Raw genomic sequence first — 17,609 nt, 5'->3', positions numbered from 1 at the left:
GGCCTGGGAGGGCATACACCCACCCACTTGGGAGCCAGGCCCACCCACTAGGGAGCCAGGCCCACCCAATCAGAATGAGTTTTTCCCCACAAAGGGGGTTTATTACAGAGAAAAACTCCTTAGTTTCATCAGCTGTACGAGTGGCTGGTCTCAGACGAGACCACAGGTGAAGAAGCCCGATGTGGAGGTCCTGGGCTGGCGTGGTTACACGTGGTCTGCGGTTGTGAGGCCGGTTGGACGTACTGCCAAATTCTCTATAACAACGTTGGAGGCGGTTTATGGTAGAGAAATGAACATTCCATTCTCTGGAAACAGCTCTTCGTGACAATCCAGCAGTCAGCATGCCAATGGCACGCTCCCTCAAAACTTGAGACATCTGTGGCATTGTGTTGCGTGACAAAACGTAACATTTTAGTGGCCTTTTATTGTCCCAGCACAAGGTGCCCCTGTGTAATGATCATGCTGTTTAATCAGCTTCTTGATATGCCACATCTGTCAGGTGGATGGAGTATCTTGACAAAGGATCAAATGCTCACTAACAGGGATGTACCGTAATTTTCGGACTATAAGCCGCGCCTTTTTTCCCATTTTTCGACCCTGCGGCTTATATAACGGTGCGGCTAATCTATGTATTTTTACAGCTAACGGCCACTAGAAGACCTCCTAAATCTATGGATTTTACAGGTTACAGTCCACCAACTTTAACTCTATGGGCTCTATGACCGGTCCGCGCCCGACCACCTTTAAGCGGCGGGCTCCAGCAGGAAACCTGGAGGCCGGAAAAGAGTGAGACAGGTAGCGCGTAAAAGTGGAACCGAGAGTGGTACGAGAGACAGAACGAGAGACAGAACGAGAGCAAGACAGACAGACATTACCCTGAGCCTGTTCGTTTCCGACACTGAAGATGAGGACTTTGGTGGTTTTAGTACGCAGGAAGAAGACGGAGATGAGGATTAATGACTTGACTTTTCTGGTTACAGCCGTGTACTGCACCTTAGCCTAAAAGATGAAGACGAGGATTAATGACTTTTCTGGTAGGTTGATTACCGTATATTTTAAGCAGCCGTGTTGCTGCAACTTTAGGCTTACGCACTTTAAAAAAAACACATTTAATTTAGCCATTGATATTGCCTCGTCAAGCGCTGTAAGCTTTGTTTTTTGTTATGGTACTACTGTAGGCTATAATGTAGATAAATATTCAAAGATGTGCACACTTTTCAAGGTTTTTCAAAAATAACCAAAGTTAAGTTGTTAAATGATTGTGACGCTATTAACTAATTTTGCTGGGGAACCCCTAGCACTCCCTCAAGGACCACTGGTTGAAAACCACTGCTGTAGATCACTGCCGGTATGTGCGATGGGAGCGCACGGTTTAAGTTTGAAAGTTGAATGTGTCTGAAACGTTATGTGATACAGTACAGTTTACACAGCACAGTATATGTTCTGTAGCTACTATTGCACTAAATGGTAACACTTGAATACGTTATGCAAATATGCAACTTGTTTGTTGAAATGTTAATAAATGGGAGCTTCCTCAAGCAGACATCTCTTTCCCGACAATCCCCTCTGTGCACGAACCCTTACATATGGTAATTAAACATTAAAACACCTGCGGCTTATAGTCCAGTGCGGCTTATATATGTACACATCATTCAATTTAGCTGCTGCGGCTTATACTCCGGTGCGCCTTATAGTGCGGAAAATACGGTAAACAAATTTGTGCACAACATTTTAGAGAAATATTGAAAATGACTGGGATCTTTATTTCAGCTCATGAAACATTGGACCAGCACTTTACATGTTGCGTTTATATTTTTGTTCAGGGTAGAAAACAGAAAGACTGCGGGTGTGTGCCATTACTAGAATGACAGAAGCACAACCCCAATTTGCACTCCATCTCGCCTGTGCACTCATTCACACCCCTTCAAAGCAGTGGATTGGTGTAACTGTATTGGGAAAAAAAAAATCTACACCTATCCAATACTTTTACATCTTTGTGGGGAGTGAAGGCGAGTGGCCAGGGCTAGCAATAAATGGGATGCGGCTAAAAATGACATACAGTTGAAGTCGGAAGTTTACATAGACTTAGGTTGGAGTCATTAAAACTTGTTTTTCAACCACTCCACAAATGTCTTGTTAACAAACTATAGTTTCGGCAAGTCGGTTAGGACATCTACTTTGTGTTACAGACAATTGCACTTTCACTTATAATTCACTGTATCACATGTCCAGTGGGTCAGAAGTTTACATACACTAAGTTGACTGTGCCTTTAAACAGCTTGGAAAATTCCAGAAAATGATGTCATGGCTTTAGAAGCTTCTGATAGGCTAATTGGCATCATTTGAGTTAATTGGAGGTGTACCTGTGGATGTATTTCAAGGCCTACCTTCAAACTCTTTGCTCAACATCATGGGAAAATCAAAAGAAATCAGCCAATACCTCAGAAAAAAAATTGTAGAGTCTGGTTCATCCTTGGGAGCAATTTCCAAACGCCTGAAGGTACCACATTCATCTGTACAAACAATAGTACGCAAGTATAAACACCATGGGACCACGCAGCAGTCATACCGCTCAGGAAGGAGACGCGTTCTGTCTCCTAGAGATTAAAGTACTTTGGTGAGAAAAGTGCAAATCAATCCCAGAACAACAGCAAAGGACCTTGTGAAGATGCTGGAGGAAACAGGTACAAAAGTATCTATATCCACAGTAAAACTAGTCCTATATCGACATAACCTGAAAGGCCGCTCAGCAGGGAAGAAGCCACTGCTCCAAAACCACCATAAAAAAGCCAAACTAGGGTTTGCAACTGCACATGGGGACAAAGATCGTACTTTTTGGAGAAAACTGTTTGGCCATAATGACCATCGTTATGTTTGGAGGAAAAAGGTGGACCTTGCAAGCCGAAGAACACCATCCCAACCGTGAAGCACGGGGTGGCAGCATCATGCTGTGGGGGTGCTTTGCTGCAGGAGGGTCTGGTGCACTTCACAAAATAGATGGCATCATGAGGAAGGAAAATTATGTGGATATATTGATGCAACATCTCAAGACGTCAGTCAGGAAGTTAAAGCTTGGTCGCAAATGGGTCTTCCAAATGGACAATGACCCCACGCATACTTCCAAAGTTGCGGCAAAATGGCTTAAGGACAACAAAGTCAAGGTATTGGAGTGGCCATCACAAAGCCCTGACCTCAATCCTATACAAAATGTTTGGGCAGAACTGAAAAAGCGTGTGCGAGCAAGGAGACCTACAAACCTGACTCAGTTACACCAGCTCTGTCAGGAGGAATGGGCCAAAATTCACCCTACTTATTGTGAGAAGCTTGTGGAAGGCTACCCGAAACGTTTGACCCAAGTTAAACTATTTAAAGGCAATGCTACCAAATACTAATTGAGTGTATGTAAATTTCTGACCCACTGGGAATGTGATGAAAGAAATAAAAGCTGAAATAAATCATTCTCTCTACAATTATTCTGACATTTCACATTCTTAAAATAAAGTGGTGATCCTAACTGACCTAAGACAGGGCATTTTTACTAGGATTAAATGTCAGGAATTGTGAAAAACTGAGTTTAAATGTTTTTTGCTAAGGTGTATGTAAACTTCCGACTTCAACTGTAGCTAACGAATGACAGGAAGATGCCTCTCGCTTCCAAGTTTAGGATAGGATATCGATTAGACTGCTTTGATACCTAAAATCTAAATAATTCTGAAATGTTAAAATTACTGCAATACTGTAAATATATTTTGATCACTTTTCATGTCATTTTTGTCAGCTAATAGGCCTACCCACTGATAAAGCAACAACGAAAGAAAGTGTGAACCTCTTTTATGAACGTTAGCTCCGGCGTACGGCTACTTATAGACTAAATCAAAATTCATAACTACATTGTTGATTGTAAATGACGTTATACTACTACATTACTAAATAGCTAGCTAATTATTCTGTGTCTAAACCAGCCTGATTTCATTTATCTGTAGCATGTTATTTTGAATGGGCCAAGTCAGCTGTGACACTCTCAGGTCAGGGAAGTTAGAGCTAACGTTTTCACATTGGGCATGCTAGCTAACGTAAAAAAAACTGTTTTCGTTAAGTAATCATACAATATTTTTACATTACAATAAAGTTAATGATTTAAAGTATCCAGAACAACCAAAATCTCAATTTCCACAACAACAAATATTTTTGTTGCATTTTGTCTTTTTCCCAACAATGAATCAGCGTGACATCAGACAGGTTCTCTTAGGCCACCTCACATTTGATCTCTGTCGAGTTCTAGGGGGGTTTCATGTTTGTCTAAAAGCAGGACACGACTCCCTCACTGGCAGTGAGTATCATACAGTAATGTCATACAGTGCATTCGGTAAGTATTCAGACCCCTTGACTTTTTTTGACAGAGCTTCAGAGTTCATCTGTGGAGATGGCAGAACCTTCCAGAAGGATAACCATCTCTGCATCACTCTACCAATCAGGCCTTTATGGTACAGTGGCCAGACGGAAGCCACTCCTCAGTAAAAGGCACATGACAGCCCGCTTGGAGTTTGCCAAAAGGCACCTAAAGGACGCAGACCATGAGAAACAAGATTCTCTGGTCTGATGAAACCAAGATTGAACGCTTTGGCCTGAATGCGAAGCGTTACGTCTGGAGGAAACCTGGCACCATCTCTATGGTGAAGCATGGTGGTGGCCGCATCATGCTGTGGGGATGTTTTTCAGCGGCAGGGATGGGGAGACTAGTCAGGATCGAGGGAAAGATGAACTGAGCAAAGTACAGAGAGATCCTTGATGAAAACCTGTTCCAAAGTGCTCAGGACCTCAGACTGGGGTGAAGGTTCACCTTCCAACAGGACAACAACATTTAGCACACAGCCAAGACAATGCAGTAGTGGCATCGGGACAAGTCTCTCAGTGTCCTTGAGTGGCCCAGCCAGAGCCCGGACTTGAACCCGATCGAACATCTCTGGCGAGGCCTAAAAATAGCTGTGCAGCGACGCTCCCCATCCAACCTGACAGAGCTTGAGAGGATCTGCAGAGAAGAATGGGAGAAACTTCCCAAATACAGGTGTGCCAAGCTTGTAGCGTCATACCCAAGAAGACTCAAGGCTGTAATCGCTGCCAAAGGTGCTTCAACAAAGTACTGAGTAAAGGGTCTGAATACTTATGTAAATGTGATATTTTCAGTTTTTTTTATTACATTTGCAACATTTTCTAAAAACCTGTTTTTGCTTTGTCATTATGGGGTATTGTGTGTAGATTGTTGAGGGAAAAAAACAATTTCATCCATTTTAAAATAAGGCTGTAACGTAACTAAATGTGGAAAAAGTCAAGGGGTCTGAATACTTTCCGAATGCACTGTATACTGTAGATGCATGCTGGAGAAAGAAATAATATCTGGGTCCAGCCTGGTAAATCTAGAGTGAGTCATCAGCAACATGAACAGCAATGGTTTCTGGGTGATGGCACCTAGAGGCCAGTAGTCTGCTGATGCCCCTGTAGGGAAATCAAACTCAAATATCTGCTTTGTCTAACAGATAGCTGTGCTCGGACCTCGTGTTCCCATTGTAGCGAACATCATAATTTCAGTCTTGGCTGAGGCCTATTCTTAGAACACAGGCACAGCCTGGTTTTGCAGGGCTGGAAGAGACAGAGTGAAAGAGAGGTTGAGGGGAAGGAACAATTGTTGCCATTTGATTGGATTTTAGGGGTTCAGCTGTCCCCTCCTTCTTCCTGTGAGTCAGGCAGCACTAATATGGAAAGGTTGACAGAGTGGCCTGGCAATGGGCCTGCTCTGCTCTCTACTGTAGGAGGGGAGAGAGCTGCCTACAGCCCAGACACAGTGGCGAGGCTACTGGGGTGGGCGTCCCTGCTGTAACATGGCAGTGTAGCTGCAGCAGCACTAATCGCTCAGCTATCATGCCCCACCACCCGTCTATCATCATAGCAGCTGGCTCACAGAGACAGCGATAGGCATGTGTGTTTGCTGTGTGTTTAATGGGAGAATGATGAATAGGGTTTCTCTTTAGTCTCTCTAAAGGGCAGGCATTTGTAAGCTGAGAGGATACCAGATGAAAACTGACATAGGGAGGTAATGCAGCAGTACCTTATTGAGCCATTCCACCTTCTCCACATCTGGGAAGTTGACCTGTGAGGAATTATAAATAAATAAATCAGTCACAGATTTAGGAGGAATACAGGAGTTGTCTTATCATGTACATAATGAGCTGTATAGCTAGGGTTATCGGACTAGCTTTTCCCAGTGCTTTTGTCTGTGTTGTTAGTAAATGCCACAACGGAAACTGTCAACATCCGAGGGACAGGAAGTGGGTGAGAAAGACATAAGTGCGCCATCATCTCAATGCCTTCTTTTGGCACTAAACACAACTCCCTTAGTTGTCAGTGCTTGACGTGGGCAGGAGCTCACCGGAGCTGAGTACAGACACCGCAAATGTTCTACTGCTTGAGCTCCTGTTCCTCTTATAGAATATTAGCTCAAAAGTATTGTGGAGCTCCTGCACCTAAATATAAACAGTACTGGCACCCAAAATGAGTACCGGAACCTATTTCAGTCAAGCACAGATTATAGTGTAAACAAACACCATTCTTCACCCCAAACAGATTTGACACCCCAAACAGACTAAGTGCTAAAGGTTATGTTGTGACCAGTAGTTGGGATAGCTTGTTTCTTCTCCTTATCTGTTATTCTGAAATAGACTCATTCTCTGACTCACTCCCTCCTTTTTTCCCTCTTAGTCCCGAGGGAAGGCATATTGAGAATTGCCTAATATAGAAGCAGCTGAGGAATCATACATAGGGAGGGAGAGAGAGATAGATAGAGAGAATGAAACTGTAAAGAGAATAGAGAGAGAGAGAAACACTGTAGAGATAAGAGAAAAAGAGAGCGCATCAAAAGACCACGCCTCAATCAGTACATCTCAAATGGCCTTATACCTATGCATCAATGGTCTGAGTGCTTCAGATTATTATCTTTCAGGGACCTTTGAGAAGAAAGATCAATTCTGTCTCAGCTCAGCTGCATGGGGATGATGACATAGGGCCTTGGCTACTGTAGCTTGGATACAGTATACCAGCCACATAAATATTGGGGGCAGTTAGAGCCAGGGATTTTAGCATGTAGATGTAATAACTGTATAATAACATTGTTCTCCCCATGTTCAAATTATGTTAATGTATCCTATTGCACAGTAATCATTTCGATTAAAATAGCTATGGTTTAGGATACATTTGCGAGGATATATTTGGTCCTTTTATATTTTCTGTAACCATGCATGTGCATAGCCTATTGTGGCATGGTTATGTGTGGAACATACTGGCTCGCTAGGACCATAGACCTAGCTAGGTGGAGGAGGTCGACTTGTGGCATCTGATGGGGGGAAGGGGGACCAGGTTAAACATAGATAATGCAGTGAGTCAGTGACTGATAGTTATCAACGTTTTCTTACCCAAGCAGGGAGATCCTTTTTACTTTTGAACATTTTCATGTCTGTATATTGTTGTTCGTTGTCATTGTGGTGAAATGCAGACCGCAGACGAGCTTCTTTTGCCTCGCGTGAGTGCTTCCATCCCGTGTAGACCATGAGCCCGAACACCAACAGACTGGTGCTAACCCGGTAGTACCCTGCCAGGTAAACGGGCAGCAAGGCACCTAGGCACTTGCCAAATGTCCAAAGAACCGATACAGCGTCAACGCCTTGTGGTTTGGGGGTTTCAATTTCTAAGCTATTCGGTGCATTCTTTTCGGAATGGGCCGACCCAGATGCGTCCTTGGTGGATTCTCCCTGCCCCGAGTCCGGATTTTGCATCGTGGCGTTTTCTGACAGAAAATGTAGGCTAGCGCAAGTTCTTCAATGCGTACTTTTCAACAGAGACTGCTATCTAATGTAGGCTAGGCTACAACTCAGTACTGACGAATAGGCTAGGTAACGTTATCTAGTTGATTTTAAAACCGCATCTCTACCTTTTCATAATCCAGCCAGTCTTCTTGGCGGGTACTGTGCGGGTACTGCCAAACCTAGACAATGCGTGGCATTAAACGTTAAGAGTACAACATTTCATAAGCAATTACAACAATACATTTCAATACGTAGCTAGCTATTCCTCCATGTGTTGTCTTCCAAGGAGGAAAAAAAATATGAACACACTAGACTAGGCCAGGGCTGTTTTCTAGAAACACGCCCAGCCCATGAAGGGAAAATGTTAGTGCTATCTGGGATTCTTGGGACGTCCCTACCCTTAACCCTGTAACTATTACCATTTAACATTTCAACGTCAATGGGTGACGTCAGAGTTGGACGTCCTAAGGATTCCGAATAGCAAGGACAGAAGAGAAACGCTGCAGTTAAATTATTTGACTCATTCCTGACTTCGCATGCTTGCCTTGCCATGGGTCGATAGTTGGCATCTAAAGGTTAGGGTTGCGCAAAAACTGAAGCGAACTGTCGCTGCGTGCTGAAGTGCCGCGAAAGCAGTATTAAATTGATATCATCTGTAAAAATGTAGATGAAAAACATCCTCCCACCCCCAGGCACCTGTTGTTTTGGTTTGGGAGACGGACAGGCACAGCTGCGTGGGGAAATGAACATATGGGATCCCCCCACCCCCAAAACCATACGTTTTTCAGACATGCACCCTGCTTTGAAATTGAAAAATTACCCACATCCCATAGTCAACACAGAACAGAAAATAAATTCACAGACTAAAGCACATGCGCTTCTGTTTATTTTACACTTGCAGAGTTCCCATTCTTTCCGAATCCCCCAGTGGCGATTTTAGCATGTAAATCTTGGTGGGGCAAACACCTGCAAACACCTGCATTTTGGAGCTGCCGTTCTCAAGAGAGCAAAAAATAGATGTTTGTATGCGGCTTTATTAGCTCAATGATTATTTCATTTTTGTACATAATTTGCAAACTGCCCCACCTGCCCTGAATGACGCATGTGCCAGGGTCATGGCTAGATGGTACAGATTTTGTTAAATTAATGTCAAACATGTATTTATTTATTGCATTTTAGCTAACCCTAACCCTTTTCTTAACTGTTACAGGCTTAGTTTTTTCCATTTATATTTCGGGGTTGGACGTTAGCACATTGGGCGCACTGATTGGTGTCACCTCTTTCGTCAGTGCTCCAGTTGGCTTGAAAGATGTGGAGGGTTAACACCTTTGGTTGGCTCTCCCTATTTGATTTGTAAAAAACAATCCTTTATCTGATCTTCCCTGTTTTTGTTTTTCTCCACTTTTTGGGTTTGCTTCCTGTCTTTAAGTTTGGTGTGGGTTTTTATTTTGTTTGCCTCTTCTTGGGCAAATTTAGTGTCCAATCATGGTGGGTGTCTTAGGTCCCAGTTGTTGTTGCTAGTCAACTTTCAGAACCCCTCCTAGAACCCCACCTGTTTAGTTTTTATCGTTGTCAGTGACTCGTTGTTAGTTCCCCCATCTGTTTGAGCGACATTTTTGGTTTTCTTGCTTGAACGTAACACCTTACCCTAACCTAATTATCCTAACCTACTAAGTTAATTCTCATAACCTGCTACGAAAAGTCAATTTTGACAAAAGCTGTTTCCCTTCTAGACAACTCTGTGCCACACTTAGCTGCATTTATTTAAAAAAGAATCATGTTTTTTCGATTTCGATATTTTTTAAAAACATTAAATGGACTATGCATTATGTGGGTTGAATGCTGTAACACAGAATAAAACAATTAATAAATGTCCCATGATGGTAGTGACTGCCCATTACTGCTTATCACTTATTAACCATCATTTATTCACATTACTTTACTTTAATACAATATTTCAGTTGTGTATATTACATTTGTTTTATTTTATGACTTTATTTCATTCCAAGACCACATCTCTACAGAGCTGCTGCCTATGCTGTCTGACAAAATCACTTTTTTGTTGTTCTTCAAAGTAAATAAGGCATACTTTCCAGGTTAGAAAAAGTTACTGCTAAATGCTAACTCCCATTCGAATAAGCTGGTAGCATAGCTAGCATACATAAATCTGTGGTGGCAGTCAAAGTAGTTTTTAACTGTAATGCAGTTGATTGATAACGATGACATGAACATGCATTGGGGTTGACATCCATACAAGCATTATAACTCGATTTTTACCTCAACATAGTGTGAAATACATATAGAAACAATAACCTAAATGTAGGCTACTTTTGCTGGGGGGTAATGGGGAGATTTGGGATGGAGATGCAGGTGGGAAAACAGTGCAGTCTTTTTACTTCATGCTATCTTGGCAGAGCTCCTATGTCAAGCATCGCGAAACGGACTCCAACTTCTCAGAAGAGCTAAGGTTGCTTGTAATTAGCTGGATGGCTATAGAGATTAACCCTGAATCACTAAGGGTGTTTCACTTGTCCTGCACTACAGACAAGCCATTCAATCAGAATGTGTTATCGGACAGCTAGATATACCTACTTACATTTTGGAAGCTAATAGATTGCATTTAGTTAAAATATGAGACATAATAATTGTAATCAGAAGATACTATTGACATGTACATTTGATTGGTAACAGAATAAATAGCAATAGAATAACTGCAGAATAAATAATGCTGTAATTGAAAATTGTACACCCAAGGTAGGCTACTGCCCCTTTAAAAGCCAGAATAGATTTGTACCCTATGTTGTGATTCTCACCAAATATACTGTCTTCTCACACTATTCAAACCTCACAATCAATAAACAGCTTATGAAGCTCTCTTAACCTATAGATCACATTTTGCAAACAAATAATCTGAACTAAAAACTCCACACATTTAGGAATTTATGTGCATCCTTGACAATCGCTAATCAGTATCCAAAAACAGCACATATCTTTTTCAGCGAACCTCCACATAATCATCTTCTCTCTTTTGTGGCACCATTGTGAGGGTTTATGGCAGGGGAAACTGTGTTGCAGTAGTCTAGTGTGTAGTGTGGGAATAAAGACTAGCTAACCTGGGGCTCTTTCCGTTCGGAATAAGTAGAATAGTATCAAATACATCAAACATATGGTTTCCATGAGTTTGATGCCATTCCATTTGCTCCGTTCCAGCCATTATTATGAGCCGTCCTCCCCTCAGCAGCCTCCACTGTATATACAGGATGTACCACCCCCACCTACCGACAACCAATTATGTCAATGCAGAGCTATACGGAGCCTTCCGCATTGTTACAAAAATAAGAAAAATTGGGAGGCGCTGAAACATATATCACAGATCTACTACTCACAGGGATCCTCAGCATACGACACCTTCTGCACTATTCTGACTCTGGCCACCTCAACCTGCGTCTCTCTCACCGGACACTTCCGATCCCCAGCAACATGGGCACCCCTACAATTGTCACACACAATTTTAGCCACCGAAACGACACAATACTCTGTCCCATGCCCTCCTGCACGCTTCCCACGTCTTGGCATCTCCCTCCTACAAACTGCTGCAACATGACCATAAACATTGCACCTGAAACAGCGCAGTGGATTTGGTACAAAAGCTCTAACATGATAACTGATATGTCCTAACATGACTTTGTCGGGTGAAAACTGACTCAAAACTAAAAAGGACTGACAGTGACTCCTCTTTCACCACGCTCACCACCGGGTCTGCGTCGCACCAAATGGCGAGCGTCACAAACACCAGGAATCTTCAACTTCAATTGCTCCACACGTAACGCTACCCCAGAAATCACTTCTTTCAATGGTGCCCTATTCTTAAGCACAACGCAAGAAACAGATCTTGACCCAAGTTGCATGATATGGAGCACCCACTCCCTCTTGGCAGAAGGAACACAAACAAATATCACAAGTCCACTACAGGTTACCTTCACTGATTCAACTGCACCCAACTCCTTTCCCACCCACCCTGAAACCACAAATGGATCCGGCAAAAGGCAAGGATCCACTTTCTCCAAAAATGTCACTCCTGCTGGACCAGATCCTTCTTCATCATGTTGTCGTGACGTGACTTGCATTAATGTGATGACTGTTAATTATCGAATCAACTAACTATGTTTAATTGTCACTCTATTAAATTAATCATGTAACAATTAACTAACTAGGAATTTGGGGCACCACGGAAGAAGTTGTTTAACGAGTTACCATCTCCCGAATTAAACTCTTAGAAGATATATATATATATATGTTATATATCGATAACAAAGTAGTATTAAATCATTACCTCATCAGTCTCATTCTGAACGTCACATAATCCTTGAACCTGCAAGAACCCTAACCTTATTGATGAATCAGCAATATACAAATTGGCTTAATTATTTATTTACTAACTAAATAAATAATAACACAGAATACAAACACACACGTATAGGTTACTGATTACTAAAGTAATACAATGAAAACAGGTCCCTAGTGGACTGGACTAACAGTCTGCTTGGTTAGGGGAAGGAGGGGTCAATAGGAAGAGAGTGAAAGGGAGAGACAGAGATTCAACTTATCTTTGTTACATTTGGAAACCACCGCTCATTCGGATAAGAAATGCAATGCATATTTATGCGTAGCTGTCCTTGATCGGTGTCTCTCTGTTGAACCACTTTCTCAAAAGGTGTTTGAGTGTCCTATCCCACTTCTTCGTTGAGACTCGGCTTGTCTTCAAATGGAGTGTTCGTTAGAATAGATACTTCAGATGTACCAACAGTTGTCGGAGAGGAATTGTCCTTCCCAACTCGTGTCTTTAGTGAAAGTTCTAGACACTGTACATGTACAGTTGCAGACTGATATGATATGGTCTAGTGTGTGGTCTTCTTCTCGTGTAGAGATTGAGTTTCAGAGTTTTTCACCATTTCAAACGTGCAGTCGCCACTCTCACGTTTTCTGATCTAACCATTTTTAGCCGTGTAGCCACAGCTCCAAGCTTACTGGTCTTTCTCATTCAAAGTTCTAACCATTCTAAACGTGCAGTCTCCACTCTCACGTTTTCTGGTCTTTCTGGTCGAACAATTTTAAGCCGTGTAGCCACAGCACCACGCTTCCTGGTCTAAATGTACATTTTGTTCCCTTTTATCCTCGGGTAAAAAGGTGTGTTCCATCACGCCGACCCAATGTCTGTGCTCACTTGGGCGTGGTTACTGACTTGCAAAAGTTTATATGAAAACAATTCTCATTTAGATGGCTAAAATCACATTGCTATCTTCACAAACGTATTCTCATACTTAATCATATATTTTACACAACATTTAGATGCAAACCTGATAACTGAAATGTGTACACTTTCAGAGATACAGTTATTTAGTAATACCATCCTTAATGACACCACAAAACAATAAACAATATGACATGATTATTCTTTAGATCCCCACTGACTATTCCAAACATTTGGATCTCAACAACAATGTTCCAATGACCAATCTTTTGGAGAAAAAGGTTTTGGCGGCAAAAGTCTCTCTATAACGAAGAGATTTCAGTCTTACCATACTAGAGAGCCAGAGGGAGAGAGAGTCATGACAATGTCCATCAATGCCAGCTCCTCACCACACCTTCCACCTCAGTTAATTCACCCTCATTCACTTCCATTTCACCTCCAGAAGTCGATCTGGCGCACGGCTCACTCTGTTTGCACTTGACACCAAATCTTCTTCGACACCCCATCTCCATTTGTATTGCCATCTTCCTAAAATTCAACTCCACCCTCTGTTTTCCACATTCTCTTCGACCTCTTCTTCCTTTTTTCCATCTCCATTCCTTTTTAGAAATCCACCTTTGTGTCCCTGTCCCAATATCCGTCTTCCATTGCCAGCTTAGCTGGCAGGCACTTTGACTTTGTGGCTGTGCTATCTAGTGCAGGGTGGAAATGGGTGCACTGGTTGCTGGCATATTATCGACTCGTTGTGCAGCCCAATCAGCCATGCAAAATGGTCTTGAGTGGCAACAAATCTGACCAATTAACTGATTCGCTTTCCATACACCCACTCCTTTCGACACACCCACTCGCCCATATTCCTGTCACCATATTGGGCTGCAGCTACCCATACTTGAATAAACCTGGGTCAATGGAAACCTGCCGACTGACAATGTATCAGGTGCTGATGCAGAATCAAGAGATCCTTTTTTACAATAGCAATGTGGATTTTCCTACCTGAAGACCGACTGTCAACACCAGCCTATGATCTTGTTTAGTTTGCAAAAGGGTGTTTCTAAAGATTTTTTAGTATGGCGTTAATACCAAGATAATTAATTGAAACATTTTATGTTACATTTTCTTTGATTATGTTTACATAAAAAACATCTATATACACTGAACAAAAATATTAATGCAACATGTAAAGTGTTGGTCCCATGTTTCATGAGCTGAAATAAAAGATCCCAGAAATTGTCCATTCACACAAAAAGCATATATGCCACACATTTGTTTACATCCCTTTTAGTGAGCATTTCTCCTTTACCAAGATAATCCATCTGACAGGTGTGGCATATAAAGAAGCTGATTAAACAGCATATTACACAGGTGTACCTTGTGCCGGGAACAATAAAAGGCCACTCTAAAATGTGCAGTTTTGTCACCAACACAATGCCACAGATTTATCAAGTTTTGAGGGAGTGTGCAATTGGCATGCTGACTGCAGGAATGTCCACCATAGTTGTTGCCAGAGAATTGAATGTTAATTTATCTACCATAAGCTGCCTCCAACATCGTTTTATAGAATTTGGCAGTACGTCCAACCGGCCTCACAACCGCAGACCACGTGTAACCACGCCATGCCAGGACCTCCACATCTGGCTTCTTTACCTGTGGGATCGTCTGAGACCAGCCACCCGGACAGCTGATGAAACTGTCGGCTTGCACAACCGAAGAATTTCTGCACAAACTGAGAAACCGTCTCATGGAAGCTCTTCTGCGTGCTCGTCGTCCTCACCAGGGTCTTGACCTGATGTTAACTTTGTGAACAGCGTGCCCCATGGTGGCGGTGGAGTTATGGTATGGGCAAGCATAAGCTACGGACAACAAACACAATTGCATATTATATATGGCAATTTGAATGCACAGAGATACCGTGACGAGATCCTGAGGCCCATTGTCGCGCCATTCATCCGCCGCCATCATCTCATGTTTCAGCAGGATAATGCACGGCCTCATGTCGCAAGGATCTGTACACAATTCCTGGAAGTTGAAAAAGTTCCCAGTTCTTCCATGGCCTGCATACTCACCAGACATGTCACCCTTTGAGCCCGTTTGGGATGCTCTGGATCGACGTGTACGACAGCGCGTTACAGTTCCTGCCAATATCCAGCCACTTCGCACAGCCATTGAAGAGGAGTGGGACAACATTCCACAGGCCACAATCAACAGCCTGATCAACTCTATGCGAAGGAGATGTGTCGCGCTGCATGAGGCAAATGGTGGTCACACCAGATACTGACTGGTGTTTTGATCTACACCCCTACTTTTTTTGTTAAGGTGTCTGTACCAACAGATGCATATCTGTATTCCCAGTCATGTGAAATACATAGATTAGGGCTTAATACATTTTTCAATTGACTGATTTCCTTATATGAACTGTAACTCAGTAAAATCTTTGAAATTGTTGCATGTTGCATTTATATTTTTGTTCAGTGTACTTTAAGTGCTGCCCGTCTTCCCAGTAGCCTACTTGGTGTGTGAACTGCTGACTGCTCATAACATGCAGCTGATTGTTGGCACATCAACCAGGATTAAGGGGCAGGGCAATTTGTGACTGTTGTCGTTTTGTTCATCAGTGGCTGAATTGGAGGGGGAGTGGTTTATCCTATCCTAGGTAATCAGCAATTAGTACCGGGAGGTGTGCTTTTCACCTCTGCTAGGCAATTAGTGTTAGTACTTCAGTCTCCCATTTTCTCAGTGGCAGCTGTAAGCGGTGGCGTCTAAACAAAGACGGTTCTGCCGAGTTCAACTAGAGTTATTCGAGGAAGGAAAGGGAGGAATTCTCAACACCACTCTCACTTGAATTTCTTAGCTAGTTATTTTCAGATCTCATTTTGCTCTTTTGTAGCTTTGTCAACGATGTGTGTGTTTTCTATACCTATTCGCTCCTTTCCCTGTAGGTTTTACAGACACTCCCCACCCCTTGGCTGCAACCCTTCTAATTTAGTGTACCCTGCGTGCACAACCCATGTGGAATTCCTGGTCTCGGCAGAGTTTGGAACTGCTGATCTGCGGTCAAGGACACCAAGTTCATCTCAGCCTATGCTGCCCTTCAGTCCCTAGACTTTTTGGCCATGGTCGTTGCAGTGGTGGCACAGGCCTACTCATTTCTCCTAAATGGAGATTTTCTCTTTTCTCCCTCACTCACCTACCTGTCCTCATTTGAATTCCATGCAGTCACTGTCACTTGCCCACTCAAACATTGTCATCTATCGCACACCAGGTGCCCTTAGAGAGTTCCTCAATGAGCTTGACACCTTGATAAGCTCATTTCCCGATGATGGCTCACCGCTCTTTGTATTGGGCGACTTCAACCTCCTGACGTCTGCCTTCCATTCATTTATTTATTTCCCCTCCTTGCCTCATTTAACCTCACCCTTTCCCAGTCCCCTCCCACTCACAAGGCAGGTAATACGCTTGACCTCATCTTTACTAGAGGCTGTTCGCCTACTAATCTCACTGCAACCCCCCTCCAGGTCTCCGATCCCTACTTTGTGTCAGTCTCCTTCTCCTCCAACCCTACCCACTCAACCCCTACCCAGATGGTCATGCGCCATCTCAATTCTCTCTCTCCCACTACTCTCCTCTTCTATCCTATAATTTCTCCCTTCTGCTAAATCATTCTCCCTCCTGTCTCCTGATTCTGCCTCTTTAACCTTACTCTCCTCCTTTTCCGCATCCTATGACTCACACTGTCCCTTGTCCTCCCGTCCGGCTCGGCCCTCCCGCTCCGTGGCTGAGTGACTCATTGCGAGCTTACAGAACAGGGCTGCAGGCAGCTGAGTGAAAATGGAGGTCAACTAAACTTGACCTTAATTAATCCACCCTTTCACTTCCCCCTCTCTACCTTATCTCCCTCTATCTGCTGCTAAAGCCACTGTCTATCACTCTACATTTTAAACTTCTGCCTCTAAGCCTAGGAAACTATTTTCCTCCACCTCCTCCCCCCCACTGCGGATGACTTTATCAACCACTTTGAAAAGAAAGTTGACGACATCTGCTCCTCATTTACTTAGCCTATTGAGTCCAATGGTCCCACTCACACATAACTACCCCTACGCCTTGACCTCTTTCTCCTCTCTCTCCAGATGAAATCCTGCGACTAGTGAGGTCCGGCCGCCCGACAACCTGCCCGCTCGACTCCATCCGCTCCAGACCATCTCTGGAGGGGATCGGGTCGAGTGTTGGTTTCTTTAGGAGGGGAGCGACTCTGGCCATTTTGAAGTCATAAGGGACGCAGCCTGTGGTCAGGGATAAGTTGATGAGGGAAGTAAGGAATGGGAGAAAGTCTCCAGAGATGGTCTGGAGGGGATGGGGTCGAGCGGGCAGGTTGTCTGGCGGCCGGACCTCACTAGTCGCAGGATTTCATCTGGAGAGAGAGGAGAAAGAGGTCAAGGCGTAGTTCTGTGTGAGTGGGACCATTGAACTCAATAGGCTAAGTAAATGAGGAGCAAACTACTTGAGCGTGC

At 43.3% G+C, this 17,609-nt stretch overlaps 1 protein-coding gene across 3 annotated transcripts in view; it reads right to left on the bottom strand.

Moving 5' to 3' along the window:
* The window catches only part of LOC311138602 (extended synaptotagmin-1-like), a 51,889-nt gene extending 43,731 nt beyond the window's left edge, over positions 1-8,158 (bottom strand). For all 3 annotated transcript variants that reach the window (XM_084173354.1, XM_084173356.1, XM_084173355.1), the window contains exons 1-2: positions 7,464-8,158; positions 6,104-6,145 (exon numbers count right to left, since the gene is read on the bottom strand). In XM_084173354.1, the coding sequence (XP_084029480.1) occupies positions 6,104-6,145; positions 7,464-7,823 (402 nt within the window). In that variant the 5' untranslated portion in view covers positions 7,824-8,158. The remainder of the gene's footprint in view (positions 1-6,103; positions 6,146-7,463) is intronic.
* Positions 8,159-17,609: the final 9,451 nt, after the last annotated feature.

The sequence above is a fragment of the Coregonus lavaretus genome (genome assembly GCF_964263955.1).
Source record: "Coregonus lavaretus genome assembly, chromosome: 12".
Classification (NCBI taxonomy): Eukaryota; Metazoa; Chordata; class Actinopteri; order Salmoniformes; family Salmonidae; genus Coregonus; species Coregonus lavaretus.
The sequence above is the reverse complement of the archived record's forward strand: the minus strand, read 5'-3'. Positions and strand labels throughout refer to the sequence as shown.